Raw genomic sequence first — 17,500 nt, forward strand, 5'->3', positions numbered from 1 at the left:
ATTTCGAGCCTCCTTAAGGCATATTTGTCAAGACACGGACCCCACAACCATATTAAGAAGACAAATACCAAATAAGGTTATCGTTACCAGTTTGTCGCAATCGAGATACGTTTTGTCCACGTTGTCAAAATGGCGGAAACAATGATAAACAGAAACTAAAACTTTATTGTGATGAACTGGTTTTAATTCTTTTCGACGCCGTCGATAAATTTCCAGGCTTTTTCCCAAACCTCCAGGTTTTTTTTGCCTTGATATCAAGGTTTTTGGTCTTTTGGTGTTGAGAAGTACGTATTAGACAAGTTACATACACCAGTAAATTTCTTTGACTCAGCGTCTAAATCCAAGCCGGGTTAGCAATAAAAATTACAAGTTAACAGCTTTCCTTTTCCTTATTGTAGAAGCAGCCTCCGTAGATATTTACATTTGCTTATGGTTTTTAGAAATTAATAGAGTTCTGTTCATTACGTTTTAGAACTAGTGGTAATCTCGGAATATTGAAGTGCTTTCGACAGTTGCTGTGGAAGGAAACGTGAAGGTCAGTGAAAGAAACAATCTTATAAGACCTGAGGATACGAACATGTACTTCTTGAGAGAATCTAAAACAGTGATCAGGGAATAGGGAATCTGTAAAAGCGGGAATCACTAAGATAGGGATTCTCTAAAAGGGCGAATCTCTAAGAGGGCGAATCTCTAAAAGAAGGTTTCCCCGAAACGGCGAATCTCTAAGAGGGGGAATCTCTAAAAAAAGAATAATTAGAGATCTTGTCTTCTATAGACAAATCGCCTTTAAAGGCAGAATGTTTTAAAAGGCGTTTTAAAAGTGAAATTGTTAAACCATTTTTACAATCCATACAGAACTGCTGCTTTGGAAAATGAGAACAAAACGTAACTTGACATTTTAAAACCTGGAAAAGTGTGGTTCTTATCAAAGTGCCTTATGAAAGCGATAAATTAAGAACTTCAGAGTCAGCAATCTTTGCTGATGACTTTTGAAAAAACGTTAAACCATATAGGGGCCACGAAATGGTTCTTCAGAAATACCTTTAACAATTGTAGGTTAAAATACTAAATACTATCAGAAATAAACATACCTAATCTTCTTGTAAATTTGTTTGCAATCCAGAGTCTTCCAGAGAGTGTTGCTGTAAATTATATCTAACGGTCAGTAATACCTAAAAAAATTCATGACGCAGAGTTAAAGAGTTTTTCATTTATTAATGCCGTATAGTTTTACATGAGACAAAATTTTGCAGCTTTCTGTTTTCGACAAGCAAAGGAATATCCAGGAATTAAGAGTATCATAAGCAAACCACCAAAATTATCTAGCTTTTTTCGCTTACTGGTAAAAGCCAACGGAAACTTAAATTCATTCACGCTTCAATACGACCGGGAAAGGGCACTGTCAATATATTTTCTATGGTATTCCTGCCGTCTGAAACATCTTTGGGAGAATTTGGCTTCTTTTATTCGGTTAGGTTGACAAAATGTTTTCCCTTATTCATTCGACACACTCTCCCTTGTTCTTTCTTTTTGCGTGTGCACGTGAATAGTATTGAATTAAAAAAAGTATCACACAACTGAAAATAAGGTAATGACAATAAAACCAACCTAAGGCATTAGAAAGCATCTTTGTACACTATATATTCTTTTTAATTTCCTTTGAATTCCATCGAGCAGTGCTTCACGAAGTGGGTTCAATCGTGCTCATGATATAATCTGAGAAAAATTAATGCCATTCCGTTTTCCCACCCATTTATAGAGTGCTTTCACGTGACGTCACGGCAGCCATGTTGGTGTCCTTAAACAAAGGAACGGCGGCCTTTGTTGGTGTACCCAACTAATCTTTCGGGAATTGAGTTACTGATCACGTGAGCGAAAACACTCATAGACTACCGACTCAGTTGCTGTTCTTCCAGTTGAACTGTCCTTGGATCGTAGGTCTAAAAACAAAGAACGCTTCCGATTAGAAAGATTGCCAATTGCAATCATACGATAAATTGTTAGGTGGGTAACGCCAATCTGTCCAGTCAATTATCTTAGCCAGCTATTCACATCAATCCAAATGAATTCAATGTCAAGTGTCTTTTCGTGGGGTAAACTTGAACCTTGAAGTGGATTCCCAGAGGAGAAAAACAGAACGCGAAAAAGTCATAGACAAGTTATTTCTTGGCCATTAACGTGACGGTGTATGTTCACAAACTACACTGTTACGTTACAACCTTATGAATGTAAAATTGAAAGATGTGCGTATAGAAAGGCTTGCGTCCTCGGACAATAGCTTGAATGTCGTTCGCAAGTTGTTCATAGATATGATAATGTTTTTGATACACCTGAAAGCCATTACCCTGCGAGCAGAGTCTCTTTCGATCTTCCTAGATGAGTCGGGAAGAGGAAAGAAGACTTTGCCAGCCGCCTCAACATTTCGTATTGAGTATGCGTTAAAAATTCAAATGTATTTACTGTCAGCACGCATGACCAGTAACCAAAAAACAAATATTTTCGAACAACTCTGGAAAACACACGACAATCAAGGAATCATTCCATTGGAAACTCAAGATAGTTCATAGCCTTGAAATACCATTTCCATTTTTACTGAACGAGACACTCCATGAGCGTACACCAAGCAAGGAACAGATTTTGTTAGCTTGCTTTATGCAAAATAAACATTGATGCAAAAATAAATAAATAAATATTGATACACAGTTTTTAGGGAGAGCAGAAGGAAGTTTTCGAGAATAAAATATTTTACCATCAGCAACGAAATTAACGACATGAAAACAACATTAATTTTTAACCGCGAATATGAAAAGTTGCGATCAGCGACAAACATTTTGCGAGATTTTTGCTACGTTCAATTTTATTGTACTTTTGGCAGCACAAGTAAATCGCAAAACTGAAAGTGACATCGAATTCAGCGGGCGCCGTGATCAAGTTACCGCGGCGTGTTTACTCGCGAAACAGTGAAGCATCTGTGTCAAATGATGGTAGGATACAAGCTTTTTGTTTTTGTCAGTTTTCTTTTTCTTTCAAGTGTTATAAAGTTTGGCAAGAAATGTGCGAATTCAACACAAAGATCACAATCGCCCCACTCTTGAAGTTGACCATTGTTTCTGCAAAGTAAAATTTACTCTCCAAGACGAGGTTATTTGTCACCAGGTAATTCCATAGTTTTGGAAATAGCAGCTGCTATATTATTCATCAGCGTCACAATTTTTTGGTGATTTTGGGGCTCATTTTGTTGAAACTCAAGCACGCTTCCAACAGACCTGTTTATTTTCGTGAACCCTTCCTGCTTACAGAGCACTACCACAAAAATCCTCCCGTATCACATTTCAACAGACGTATGCAAATTTGTTAAGCTCGAAAATTACACAACATGATATTAAAATTGACAAAGGCTGGAAGTGTCACAAAACCCTTTTCCAGCGAAAACTTTATTGAAACAAACAACATATTTGCTATTAGAGGCAAAAAGCCCTTCCTATTTCAATTGCGTGCGTGCAAACAAAACACACAATCCGTGTCACAAAGCATATGCAATTAAATAAATTTCTGACAGTTCACATCCAACCCCTTTCGAAAGAACCTTGACCGTAAATAATGGAGCACAAAAGAGACAACAAGCTTTCATTCAAATAATTCTTCACTATCACTATTTTTTTTTTTACCTTTGCAGAGTTGAGTGCAAAATAAATGTAAATTGCCAGACAACTTAGATGCGACTTCAGTAAACACTTTGATGCATTCAAGGCGTTCGATTCCTTCAATGTTTGTTAAATCCATAAAAAAAATTGCCATTTGATTTCGGTGTTGGATATAATACCAAGTTAGTAAAATATTAGAAACAAAGCTCACTTGATATCCAAAGGCGAAAAATAAAATTGTTGTCGAAGACCATTACTCGTCGCTTTAAAGATTGCAGATATTTATTTTTCACCAGCTGTCTTGTTCATCCAATTGACGTTCCATTCTTGAGCTCCATGAGGGTATATTGTGTTTAAAGATCCACTAAAACGCCATTCGATTTTGACGTGGGAGGAAAACCGGAGTACTCGGAGAAAAACACTTGAGTCAGGTTGAGATCGACTGAAACTCAGCCCACATGCAAGCCGGGGCCAGAGATGAACCCCGGCTAGCAGTGGTGGGAGGCTCGATAGATAACCACTAAGCCACCCTGACTCCCTAAACGTTCCCCTGTGTGCACCAGAGAAATCTACGCATTACCCGAGCCCCGTCAAACCTAACAAAATACGCACAGAAGACTCTATGCACAGACACCACTAATCAAGGGAGTGACAGGCAAGACTTTTCATGACACGGAAAAAATAAAACGGAGAAATGAAACGCAGATTCCAACTGGGTTTGGCAACCCAGCAAGTGTTTGAAAAATCGAAACTGGACTGACTCATCCAAAAAACTGGATTACCGGTAAATCAAAGAATGTCGAGGCTGCTGATGGAGTCTTCTTTCCTCTTCCCTCCTTATCTAGAAGATCGAAAGAGACTCTGCTCGCGACAGCCATTAGACTTCACCATGCTCTTGACTTTACACAACTTTTTACAACAAAATTTGGATGTGCCTCCACTATTGTATTTTAGAGATTCCTCATTTTAGAGATTTCCCCGATTCCCCAATTCCCTTCTCTTTAGCCCTGCTTGAGCACGCCGAGTACTATGACTCATGTGACTGATGTGAAATACTTTGCCCGTTGGTTACACTCTGAATCATAAGTAAGTGCGATCTTTTCAGTAGAGAGTGCGATCTGTTTAAGGAGGTAAGTTGTCGTCAAAGTATTCTTTGCGTTGTTTCTGAGGAAACTTTTCAACGTAAATAGCCATGTGGTTACTACTTAAAATGTAATACTTAGGCACAGAAAGATTGAAGAAAATAAAAGGGAATCGAGTAGCATTGGCATCGAGGCTGATATGTTGATAATTTCCGAGTTCACTTCCACTTCTTTTTCACAGCAAGTAAAGGCGCGAATTGCTGTGGTTATACTTTTCGTGTGAATAAATTGCAGTAATATACACAAATTGAAGTTGACAGTGGTCAATACTAAAACTAACAGCTTGACTCCGTGCCCATCTTTCCATTAAATCCTTTAAGATGCTGTCACGACAAAAGTTCACTAAAGTGAATTCCTGTCGTACGGGGTTGGAATCTGGATGGGAGACCATCGAGATAGACGCCTGATTGCCTTTAGTAAATTTTTTAATAGGAATACTCATATTTAACGGCGTCTTGACAATTCATAGGAGACAAATATAGGAGTAGTTATTGATTATGAAATGCGTTCGTTGGGAGAACTTTGGAGGCTGGAATCACCAGACGAGCCGAGAAGATCAGGCTTCCTATGCTCTTATCCTTGAGTCAACCTTTGCGCGTATCTTTCTATTTCTGCTTCCCTTCAGCAGGAGACTGAAATTTACATCAATTTACACCAATTTGCTTAATTTACATACATTGACAGGCCCGTAACCCAAGAAGGGGGGGGGGGGAGTGCATGGGGTGCGACTGCCTGCACATAACCGAATGTTTCGGAAAAAGAAATGGAACACCTTTCATAATCTTAAAAAGGACAAATCCAGAGTTATCATGAAAGCCGACAAAGGAAATGGTTTAGTGAATTATCACAACAAGATGGAAACTCTAAGTTCAGGACAAAGACCTTGCTATGAATTAGTTTCCTCTCTACCTTTCACCAAAATTAAATTTGAAATAAACATTATGTGGCTATCTGTAAGGAGAGTTATAAAAAGATTGATAAGTCAACTGATTGGAAACTACACTCAAGTCAACTGACGGCATACCTCCAGGTATTCGATGTTCAGCGAACACCACAAAGAAGGAAACCCTCTTAGACCCCTGGCCTCGGTTGTTCAAAAGGTGGATAACACTATCCAGCGGATAAACAATAACAAAACCAATTGAGTTATCCAGTGGATAGTGATTTATCCAGTGGATAGCGCTATCCACCCTTCGAACAACTGGGGCCTGGTCACTAACAATGTCACAGGCTCGGCGCTCTACAACACGAAATCTTATCACCACTCCAAAATCGAAATGGATACTCGGTTTCCAAGTCCTGACAGTTTTCTAGAGAAGTTGCTCGTATCAGGATTGACTATGATAACGCTTAAGTTTCATTTGACGTTTCTTTCTTCCCCCTCGATTCTGGTTGACAAAGTGTGTGATTATATCAAGAATAACCTTGAAGATCACAATCTCTTCCTTCTAGGACAAATTAAGATATCAATGACATTGTTAGGCTACTAAAGTTCATGATTGTGTTATGTGAAGTCCTGTTAGTCCTGTTACAGCTAACCTCAGTATGGAAGAGATTGAGGAATCTCCGATAGGTTTGTCAACTCTTGATCCATTGCCAGATATTTTGACATTCCGCACTCATTTGATATGTCCCTTTTTCTGGCGTTGAAAGATCTTCGAGTTTTTTCAATATAACACCAAGAAGACAACATCAATTTGTGAATCCGGAGAGGGTCGAAACTTCGGTATCGGGAACTCCTGGTTGTAGCGTTTTCATTGGTTTTGCTGGCCAAAAAAATGTCTTACTCTTTTAAGACGACTGTCAGGGGTTCCGTTAGGCCTGTGATGTAAGGAAGTAATGTAAACGACTTCTGATCATTAGGAGTTTGAAAAACATGCCAACCAGAGATAAATTGTCAGCAGGTCTGGTCGGGCAACCTTGGTCTCACCGTATGTCATAAATAAATTTGGGCGGATAACTGTTTGTCGCTTTACAAACTCGGTTAAATTTGTTGTCTTTGCCTTTGACTGTGTTGGGTAAATTTCATGCCCTGCGTAGACGGGTTGCCCGGCGATGTGCTTTGTGTTTTCTGTCATGGTGGGAATGGAAATGTAAGATCTATCCACGTGAATGGGCTTCCTGCACTGTAACGTTTGCGACAAAATATCTAGAGTGTCAATTTGAGTTATGTTTATACAAAATAGAGACAAGAATGTTTTCTCAGGCATTCGTTTATGCAGCAGTCGGGCTCAGATTACAAAAATCATCCAAAATTGCTCCTGGTTCTGCTTCATGCGAGATCGATCATCCAATGCCATTCTCAAGTAAGGACAAAAAATGGACCCCCTTTCTTTTGCACCGGGTCCTGGACCCCTTAAATGTACCTTTTCTACAATCCCCTATTTCTTGTAAATCGAAGAGAGAAAAAAAGTTCGCGAAACAGCTTACAAGAAGAAAAACAAAAGGCCGCACTTGTACAAGGGTAGCGTGGTATTTTATTTAAGAAGTATTGTCAAGACAAAAGCATCTTACTTCTTAGTCACACTAGACCTCTCAATTGTACTTGTCTGTTAACAGTTCTTCAGCAGTAGAATTGATGGTGGTTTTGGAACGTAACTTGTACTTTCAGGAACATCTCAGCTTGAATAAGGAAACTGAGGAAAATTCATTGGATGGAAATGTGATTGTACTGTAAACGGCGCGGGAGTGTTATCTGCTTCTTTTTACCAAAAAATTACAGTAACTTCCTTCCAGTCGTTTGCGAACGAAACTTGGCAGTTGATTATTAGGAAAGGCCATGTAGCACATAGCGAAATATTGTCATCATCGCCAAAAATACAAGAAAACAAAACGGTGCAACAAAAACAAAAATGGTTTAGTGCTAGTTTGTGACAAGGAATTAATGGCTTAAAAATCATACCGGTAGGGTATTTCTGTGTGAAATGGCTCTTTCAGACAGTAATTGATTCAAACAGATCATAAATAGTTCGGTTGCCGATATAAAAAGGAGACAAACTGTTGCGAATCGGTTTATTTTAAATTAGAATCCATCTGTTCATACGACATGAGGTACATTACCAAAAGTAGGACTGCTCCAGTGAACTCAATCCATCCTGTCTTCTCATAAGGTTTAAAAGTCTGTTTATTATACAATATTCTGCAGCATACTGAACGATTCCAAGTTGTTGTTGTTGTCTTTCGTCGAACACTTCTTTTTAACTTGGGTAACGCTTTAATTAAAGAATTTCCTATTTTAGGCTCTTGTCAGCATGTATCGGAGAGACAGGGACTTGGAGAAAAGTTTGGCAAAAAGCTTCGTCGCGTTTTTGGAGAGTGAAAATCGCAAGGAAGACATGCCTTTTCAGCAATTAAAGCAGATATATGAAAATGAATATCGACCGTTGTGTGGAATCCCGAATATAAGTTTTTCCAGAATAATCAATGCCCTCTCGTACGACCTTAACCAGTGTCAACGATTACAAGATCGAGTCGTATTTGGAGGTGGAGAACAGGCTGCTCTTCAGCTGCTAGCAACTGGTGGAGCAGACGATTCGAGTGATGATGAAAATGAGGATGAAATCCCAAGTTTATACTGCAAGACCTGCAAACGACAACTACGTAACGCACGGGACTATCACACCCACCTGGCTTCTGTGAGGCATCGTCAACAGGGCTGCCTTCAAAAGATTCGAAAATCTTTGGAGAAGTAAGGACAACTGAATGTGTTCTTGTATTTCTTGTTTATTCATTATAACTTCTCTATTGCTTTCAAACAACTTTTCTCATGCGTAGGGAATTACAATGTCATTTGGAATATCATCAGTGTTGATAATGTTCCCTGCAAGTTGAAACAAGCCATTTTTTCCAGGCATTAGGGTGCAGAAAGCTGTTTCCACATTATTGACGGTTAAGCAAGTGTCCAGCTAATTAACTCAATTTTCCCCAAACTTTTAATTTGAGCCGAAACATGGTTCGATGGGCGTTTTCCATTAACCAAGAAATTCCGGAAATTCCGGTTGGGATGTAAATGGAACACACGTTTTTGGTTCGTTCCACTGGAAAATTTCCGGAATAAACGGAACTTCTGAAAAGGTAGTCCTGTTTTCCCGTTGGAAACTTTCCGATGGAAATGTGTGTTCCATTTACAACTTTTGAAAGGTCTTACCACTTCCAGGCTATTCACGGCCACATTTTTAAATTTTGGCACGTAAAATCGCAATCACTGGGCGGCGAACGGACCTGAGTTAAAGGGAACACGTTTTTCACCCGATGGAAATTTCCACCGAAATTTCCGGAATTTTTTGTAAATGGAAAACGCCCGATGTGTCTCAAAACTGTCTGAGAGGCCTCGTCCACACTATGCCGGATAAATTTGAAAACGCAACTTTAAGTGCGAAAACGGAACAAAAGTTTTCCGTCCACACATGAAAGCGGATAAAATGTTCTGCGTCCACACTACAGCGTTTTATCGGCGGCACAATTGCTTAATCTCACTTTGAGCATGCTCACAGTAAGAAGACATTCGAAAATTTTCTCTCCATTCTTCAGCGACAACAACTTCGTTAACAAAGTTGTCTCACCACGCACTCGTTCTGCCAGGTCGAGACCAGAAGCGTTTCTGCTTGTAAGGTTGAGAGCGTCGCGTCGCTTTCCTAGTATCCTTTGACACCAATGATTGTCTAAAAGTTTTTCCTGATTCTCTGGCGTACAATGTTCATCTGAAGTAAAGCAATACTTGACTCCAAATAAGCGATTAAAGAAGAAATTATTGTCAACAAGACAGAAAACATGGTGTTGTCCACAATGTTGAATTTATGATCGAGAGAGACTTGGGAAGATAAATCACATGACAAAATGACGTAAGCGTATTCAATAAGTTCCGGATACGAAAAGTTCTCCGTCCACACTAATACAAAAAAGTTGCGTTTTCAAATTCTTCCACTCTAGAGAGCGTATTCTAAAAGTTCCGTTTTCGCGGATCTTTTTATGCGGATATGTGCGTTGTAGTGTGGACGGAAGGCCTAACCGTAACAAAAAAGTTGCGTTTTCAAATTTATCCGGCATAGTGTGGACGAGGCCTGAATTATAAAAACTGGGAGAACCACGCATGGGAAAAATCCAGTCTCAATCAACAAGTTAGCCTTGTCTATTAACACTTAAATTTTAGGCTTTGTTTCTGTCCGCACTGTTTTTTTCGTTATCAATTTATATATGGAATCACATTTACTATGTATATTACTATGTATATGTTACAGGTTGAAATAAAATTCAGGTTCATTTAATTTCAACCTAGGTTGATTTTTTTCAACCTAGGTCAAATTTTTTCAACCTAGGTTATTATGAATGTCTAAAAAAGGGTTTTCTCCTTTTTTGGGGATGCAATTAAAAAAAATGGGGCCTGGATTTTTAGGGGGGATAAAAAAGAAAACGGCTTCCTCCACCTTTCCCTTGCCTTCCGTTCTTCGTGCACTTACCGTCTCTCCCTCTCCTTCCCCCCTTACGGTCCTTACTTTCTACTAACATTCCATACCGCTCCAAGAATTCGAACCCTCGCACTACTGGACATCTGCGATTTCTTCGCCTTCGTATGAACCGCTAAGCCATCGAATCAGCAATAGAACTACAAAAGATAACATTTGCAGTTTAATCAAAGGAAAGAACTCGTCTTCGAACCACTGGTGTCGTCATCTTGGAGAATCCGCTTGTAAAAAACATAACCATTCACAGAACAATTGCCAAAAAGCTGTATGAAGTGGTTTTCGGAATCTCTGGGAGAAAAGAAATAAAAAAGCCACAAATACAGAGCAGGGGAATGGTTAATAATTTGAAAAAGTGGATGAACCAGACATTGAAGGAGAGCAGTGTCTGACACTTGCAGACTAACTCTAAATCACAGCTATTGAAAGCCAACCGCTCAAAAATGGGTCCTGAGACTTAAATACTGTTTATGAGAACTATTTGAAATGGGTGCTTAGACTTAAATACTGCTTATCAGCGCTATTTGCAGGGAGCCAGCAGTCTACCTTTTGCAGTCATCATAAGAAGTTCAAACTGCAGGATTATATAGCACTGAAAATCAATAGAACGGAAATGGAAACGCCCCTTCATCCAAATGTGCTACTTGCCAAAATTGTAGAACTTGGAGGGGGATTTGTCAAAATAATCGCAAAATTTGGATTTATCACTACAAACAGACTCAGCAAAATTTTAAAAAGAATTAAAATTCAAAAGAAATAACACTTACAAGAGCCTACAAAATGGCTTCTGATCAATAAATTACAAAACCCTTTTTCCTGACTTTTTAAAGTTTTGTTTTTACTTGCTTTTGATTATTACGAATTCCATATAAGCAAATTGAACGATATAGCAAATAACTAAGCAAATTAAAAATCAACAATAAATCACGTATGTTTCGGTTCTTTTATTCCTTAGAAGATAATTTAATATTGTTTCCCCCCTGCCCTCTAAAGGAGATTCATCAATGAACAATGTCCTTCTAAAAAGCCCTAAGAAAGAAAAGCAGAATTGGTTATCAGGCACATTATGCCTAACCCCAACCTTAATGCCAACCATTTAAAATCAGTGCTTAGACTTAATAACAACTAAAGGCGTTTTTACAGACTGACTCATGTAAAACGTACGTTAACCATATTCCCTTCCCACGTACTTGCGAACAATTGATTAAATTTTTGTTCAAGTTTCGTACTTTCAATTTCAACCCAGGTTAAAATTAAATTTACCTGGATTGAAATCATTTCAACCTGAATTTAAAATTTACCTGTAACATATATTTCTTTAGGATGTGGCAAATTCAGACATTTTTTTTCCAGGTCATTTAGTAACTGGTGAAGATGTGAGACACATGAAAACATGTCTTCCAAATTAAAACGTTTCATGGTCTTTTCAAAATTGTTTATTCATTTACTGCTTTCTAGACTGCTGGTTCAATTTACTCAACGTACGAAGATTTATTTTTTCGCAAGTTTTTTCTGTAAAATGATTTGCGTATAATGCTTCGATAAAATTCTATATCATCTTGATTTCAGACTGAGGTGACAAACAAGTAGCAGAAGATGAAGATGTTATAGAATTATATCGAAATATTAAAAGTAAACGTTTCTCAGCATTTGTTGCCTGTATTATAGACACAATGCATTTACTCGGAATTACATTTATTCTCTAGGCGCGCAGGTGTTAGGTTGACGTTTTCCGTTTCCGTTTTACTCTGGGAAGAGCACAGATGTCTAAGAAATTCTGGTCACTGAGACCCAGTATGTGTTCGAATATCGACAAGAATTACACAGATCGTCTTTTTACGCATTTGACGCACTAAAATAGGCATTAAATGATACAATAACCACATTTTTTTTAAAATCATTTTAGTGCTTGAAAGGACGGTATGATAATGTCTAAGGGACCGTTCATTTTTTAGGAGAAAGAAGGGGCTGGTGGGATTTTGGGGGGGGGGGGGGGGGCACTAAAAAAAATTGGCTTGAAAGGGGGGGCCAGCCGAAAAAAAATGAAGGAAAAGGGGGGGTTGGACGAAAATATTAGATTAAAAATAGGGTAAGAGATTTTACAAATTGAGGAAATAATTGACCTCTTTTATTTATAACAAATATACTAAAACATTTCCAGGATATTCCAGAAAACTTCTCAACAGCTTTTTATATATTTTATAATAACAGTGAACGTACCATAATAACAGTCTTGAATAGTAACAACTTTCTTTTCATTCATAAAAATGTTGTTGTCAAGCGCATATTAAACAAAGACCAATAATTTGAGTCCTGTAATTGGAACTGACCTCGTTACCAAGGCTTTTTATGAGAAATTTAATGGGAGGGGCATGAAACTACTACAAGGTGTCCAATTCATCATTTTCGACGTTCTCTTTGATCTCGTCGTCGCTATCTTCCTCTTCTTCTTCCTCCTGTTCTTCTTTTTCCAACTGTTAGGGCAAGGTATTAGTTTAACTATTTTTGCCCTTTTCTCATTAAGTCTTCATTATGCTTCTCTGTAAACCTGTTTATGTTTGAGAGAATAAACTGTCTGTCTGTCTGTCTGTCAAACTGTCTGTCTGTCCTGTTCTTCTTCGTTGTCTTCCCCTTCTTCCTCTTCTTCGTCGTTTTCTTCTTCATCTTTGTTCGTGTCTCCGACGTTTGAGCTATAATCTTCAGGATGCAGGAAACAATACATCCGGTTTCTTACTTCTGGCTTAAGGTTGGTAATCAGCCTGCTTCCTGCCGCGTTGCTGAAGTAGTTTGATTGCAGTAGGTGAGCGATGAATGCTGCATCCCGTGTTAGCAACACTGCTGCTACATCTACATCATTTATGCATGCTTCCGGGATTGTCAGGGAGGGAGGATAAAGAAGACAACTGGGAAGCTCTATTGCAAGGGGATTTGCAACTCAGATATGATACACGCGTCGGACGTTGTTTTCAAACCGTTTGCGTTTTCTGCTCTTTGATTTCCTACGGTTTTCTTTTAATTTTCTTTTTTTTGACGCATAGTTTCCTGTGAGGCCCTTGAAGATCTGGTCGAAGGTCTCCTTCCTTTTTTCGAGGTTTTCTAATTCCCCTGAAACATTTAGCAGCTTTGCTTCAATCCTAGCGATGTGCTCCACATTGAAGTCATGGTGGAATTTCTTGTCATGCTTCAGGGTAATGCCATTCGCCTGGCAGAGCATGGAGTCATGATCACTGAGAATTTTTAACAGCCCTTTCAGTTTCTCAACAGCCTCTTTGTGTTCTTTTATAACATAGTTCAGTCTCCGTCCATCACTTGGTCTTAACTGGTACTCTGGTTGTAGCAGTTCTCCTAACCTCTCCGAGCAACCATCTACCCTTTGAAAAGCGGCTCCTCTGACATCAAAAGATCAAACTGCCTGGATCGTTCAGCAGTGAATCGCTTTTTAAAGGATTCGTCGCTTTCACCATCCTTTCGCATCTTGGTGTGAGATTTGGAGACAAATTCATTGTGCAACCAAAGTTTGTGGTTGACTATCTCCAGCATCTTGAGGTCGTGAAGTTAAAAAAAAAGAAAAGACTGAAGGAAAGGGCAAGGGAAAGTAGGGAGGCAAGAGAAAAGTCCTATGAAGATTATCATTGGGCTAATTTGTGAGAAGATGCCACCAAGCTCTAAAAAAGCCCAGAATTGAACAAATACTTAAAACATCATGGGCTATTAAAACAGCATCAGAAGAGCAACAAGAATGACAAAGTGAAGACAATATGGGACACTTCTTGCGAATGAATACTCTCAGAACTGGACAAGCCTAAGTGGGAGGCAGGAATGAATCAGGTCAACTAAACAGCAGTGATGAAAGCAGTGAGGGAGAGGAAACTGATGATGACTACAAGAGTGATGCCCCTGACTCTGAAGACGACTCAAATGATGTCATTCTTGCTTTTATAGCCTCAGATGAGGAATACGCAGACGAGCGGCCAGCTACAACACGCTCAGGACGAGCTGTAACAAGAAGAGCAGAAATTGACTTTTCATTCTTTTGAGTGATTTGTTAAAAGCAGCTTTCTAGCTTTCAGGTTTCTTTCAATAAATTATGTGAAATGTATCAAAACGAAATTTTAATGCTGCAGTACACCATATATATTTTTTATTCAAGGTGGGGGGGCCTTCCAAAAAATTACTCTGATGAGGGGGGGGGGGGGGGGTGCAGGAGAAAAAAATCGGAAATTGGGGGGGGGGGGGTCATACAATTTTCAAATTACACTCCTCCAAATTCCACCAGCCCCCCCTACCCCATAAAAAATGAACGGTCCCTAATTCTTGTAGATGCTTTGTGTACTTTAATAAATCGGTTTTTCCGCGTGCTTGCTGGTAAATATGGTGCTCATTTATTGCATTACACTTTCATTAAATTTCCACCTACACTCGAAAGTAAAGATACACTGTGGGATATACATCCATAGCCTTTTGTTATTTTCACCCAGGTTATTTTCTATGCTCTTTGTTAGGCCCGTTTTAAACGTCGCATTTTACATGTGCCGAATCTAACAATCATTTGCATTACATTCGGCCATTTAAAATGCGACGTTTAAAACGGGCCTTAGGATCCTTTACTCTTTCTCTTTGGAAGAGTCGTTTTTTAAACTCTTTACAGAGGTGTATCTTGCTTCTTTTACTCCGGGTGTGAACTGTTTTTGAGTGTCCTGTGTTCCTCAAATTTAACTAATTTAAGAAATTTAAAATTGCTTTACAACATTAATTTGCCCACATATAATTACGTTCTACTTCTTCTAAACCCATTGGTTTGAGACATCCGTATGCCATGACCAAAGGCTCAAAATGGACTCTTGTCCGTGATTGTTTCAACTGATTACTGTAGTGATAATGATGTCAATTGAAATGAAGTTTCAAACGTTTTTTGGTAGCCGATCCCGACCCCCGATGTAACAGCTATGTGGAAGTTATCACCACAAAGGCAGAAAGCGTTCAGTGATGCAGCTGTACGCTCCTTCCACCCAGCTTCTATCAGTTGGTTTTAAAGGTAATTCCAAAATATCCTTCTGTTTATGTCTCTGTTTCATAGGGCGGATCTCGTCTTTGACAAGAATGGAATAAACGTCACCTCTGTGCCACCAGGAGATGAAAATGGTGTCGTAGAACTATGCGTACAGATGGGCGTGGCTGGACGAATTGAGTTAATCATAAAGAATACCGGTGAAGACATCATCACCGTGCAGGATATTACACTGTTGTGGAGTGTTAATATCTTTGATTACTCTGAAATAAGGAATGTTGGAGAGCACAATATTCAGCTCGTACCAGGTAATTTTCTTTTTTGCAACAACAAAAAAAGCAAGGTGACCCAAGCTAACACCAACCCGGTGTGGCCAAAACATCAGGCATGCGCATAGCCATTTCACCCGGTAAATAAGCAGCCATGAACAGTTGTTTCGGTCTTGTTTTGTTGTTGTTGCATAAAATGTTTATGTACACCGCGACCAAAGGGCTGCGGGTTAAACCAGATATTACAAAGATCAAGAACACAAACAATGCATTACAGGATGAAACTAAAAAGATTACAAGAGTGAAACTGATTAAACTCCAACTAAACCAGACTGTACAGCGTAAAGGCTGATTACACAGAGACATGCACGAGACTACTAACAAGCAGATGAAATTAACAGGCGACCACAGAGTTGCACGTGCAAACCTAATTTAAAAAGTCGCGATCAGATAACAGATGGCATTACCAGCCGCCCAAACACTCTTAACGGTACCGACAGGCGCACACAAAATGCGTAGCCGAACATCCCTAATAATCATGTCAACAATGTTAAGGCCTGGCCAAACGCTGGCAACATTTCAACGCAACATCTTGCAACATTGTTGGATGATGTTGCGACACGTGTTGAACGGGCCGGCCAAACGCACGCAACATTTTCAACATTTTCAACGCAACATGTCGATAATTATGTGCCCCAGCCCTAGTCGCGCAACAAAGTGGACCTAGCGCGCATGCCCTAGAGCAACAATGTTGCGTGAACGCGGCCAAACGAGTATAACATCATGCAACATCCAAAATGTTGCACGAAAAGTTTGACCGTTTTCAAATTTGATCCAACATCGTCCAACATGTTGCAACATATCCCAACATATCGCCATATTGCGTTTGGCCAGGTCTTTACGGGAACTCAAAACAGGGTTGCCTGCCACACGGAAAGCAAAATTGAGGCGAGGAGGTAGCGATAAACAGAGCAACCTGGAGAAACGGGGGAAGGAGGGGAGGAGATCGGTGAACGGGAACATAACAGACTTAAAGGAAAGAACAAAAGGAAAACCCCGGAGACGGGGTTTTCACACGGACCACGCGTGGACAATTAACAAAACAATGTTCACTGGTCTCTGGGCGAGAATACAGAGCACTGCGGTCGCAGGCGATACAACCCCACGACTTGAGGCCATACCGAACCCGAACCGCATTATGCAAAAGCAGCCAAAAAAGATCATTTTTCTTATTTTCAATGAGCTTGAAACGAGATTTGCGCTACACCGCGGCCCACCGGTTGATCGAGCGACCAACAACAGCCTCCCAGGAACCGGCGCACAACGGAAGCAGTGCAAGGCAGCTCAAATAGAGAACCATAAATATTTTTACATGAGAGGATATCGGGAAAAGCACCATGCCTGTCAAATATACGCTGAAAGCAATCTGAACACTTCCGATAATGCGAAGAAGGGCTCGCCGAAACCGGAACTAAAGGTGCATTTACACTACAGACAAATTTGGGTCCGGACCCGTCAAAAAAATGCTCACACATCCAACTCGGGGGAGGAACGATCTTAGCAACGTGCAAAAGCGACTGGCACCGAGAACAGTAACTATCATCGCACGACCGATGAACGACAATTCTCTCTGCTTCCATAAATTTAAAACTGTCTCGAGTTTATCGAGCTTACTCTTCCAATTGTCAGATTCGAACGAGACCAAACCATTGGAGAAGAACATCCCCCAGATCATCCCAGAAAGCGAGATAAAACTCCGTGGGGAGCCCATCAGAGCCAGGCGATTTTCCGGTCTGAAGGCTCCCCAGAGCCGAGAAGACCTCATCCTGGGTCGCCTGGGCTTGACAGGAAACATGAGTCTCTTGCAAGAGAAATGAATCAAAATCAGAGCGTGATAATTCATTCAAGACTAAGTCACGCTTGGAGGGCGTCATTTAACGACGTAATTTTAAACACTGGTGTTAAGCGGCCCACAGAT

At 39.8% G+C, this 17,500-nt stretch overlaps 1 protein-coding gene across 1 annotated transcript in view; it reads left to right on the forward strand.

Annotated features, from left to right (window-relative positions):
• LOC137993720 (putative helicase mov-10-B.1) overlaps positions 1-17,500 on the forward strand; it is a 45,739-nt gene that overhangs the window by 1,425 nt on the left and 26,814 nt on the right. Inside the window, exons 2-4 of the mRNA XM_068839703.1 lie at positions 473-535; positions 8,026-8,474; positions 15,323-15,561. Of these exons, the coding sequence (XP_068695804.1) occupies positions 8,038-8,474; positions 15,323-15,561 (676 nt within the window). The 5' untranslated portion in view covers positions 473-535; positions 8,026-8,037. The remainder of the gene's footprint in view (positions 1-472; positions 536-8,025; positions 8,475-15,322; positions 15,562-17,500) is intronic.

The sequence above is a fragment of the Montipora foliosa genome, chromosome 2 (genome assembly GCF_036669935.1).
Source record: "Montipora foliosa isolate CH-2021 chromosome 2, ASM3666993v2, whole genome shotgun sequence".
Classification (NCBI taxonomy): domain Eukaryota; kingdom Metazoa; phylum Cnidaria; class Anthozoa; order Scleractinia; family Acroporidae; genus Montipora; species Montipora foliosa.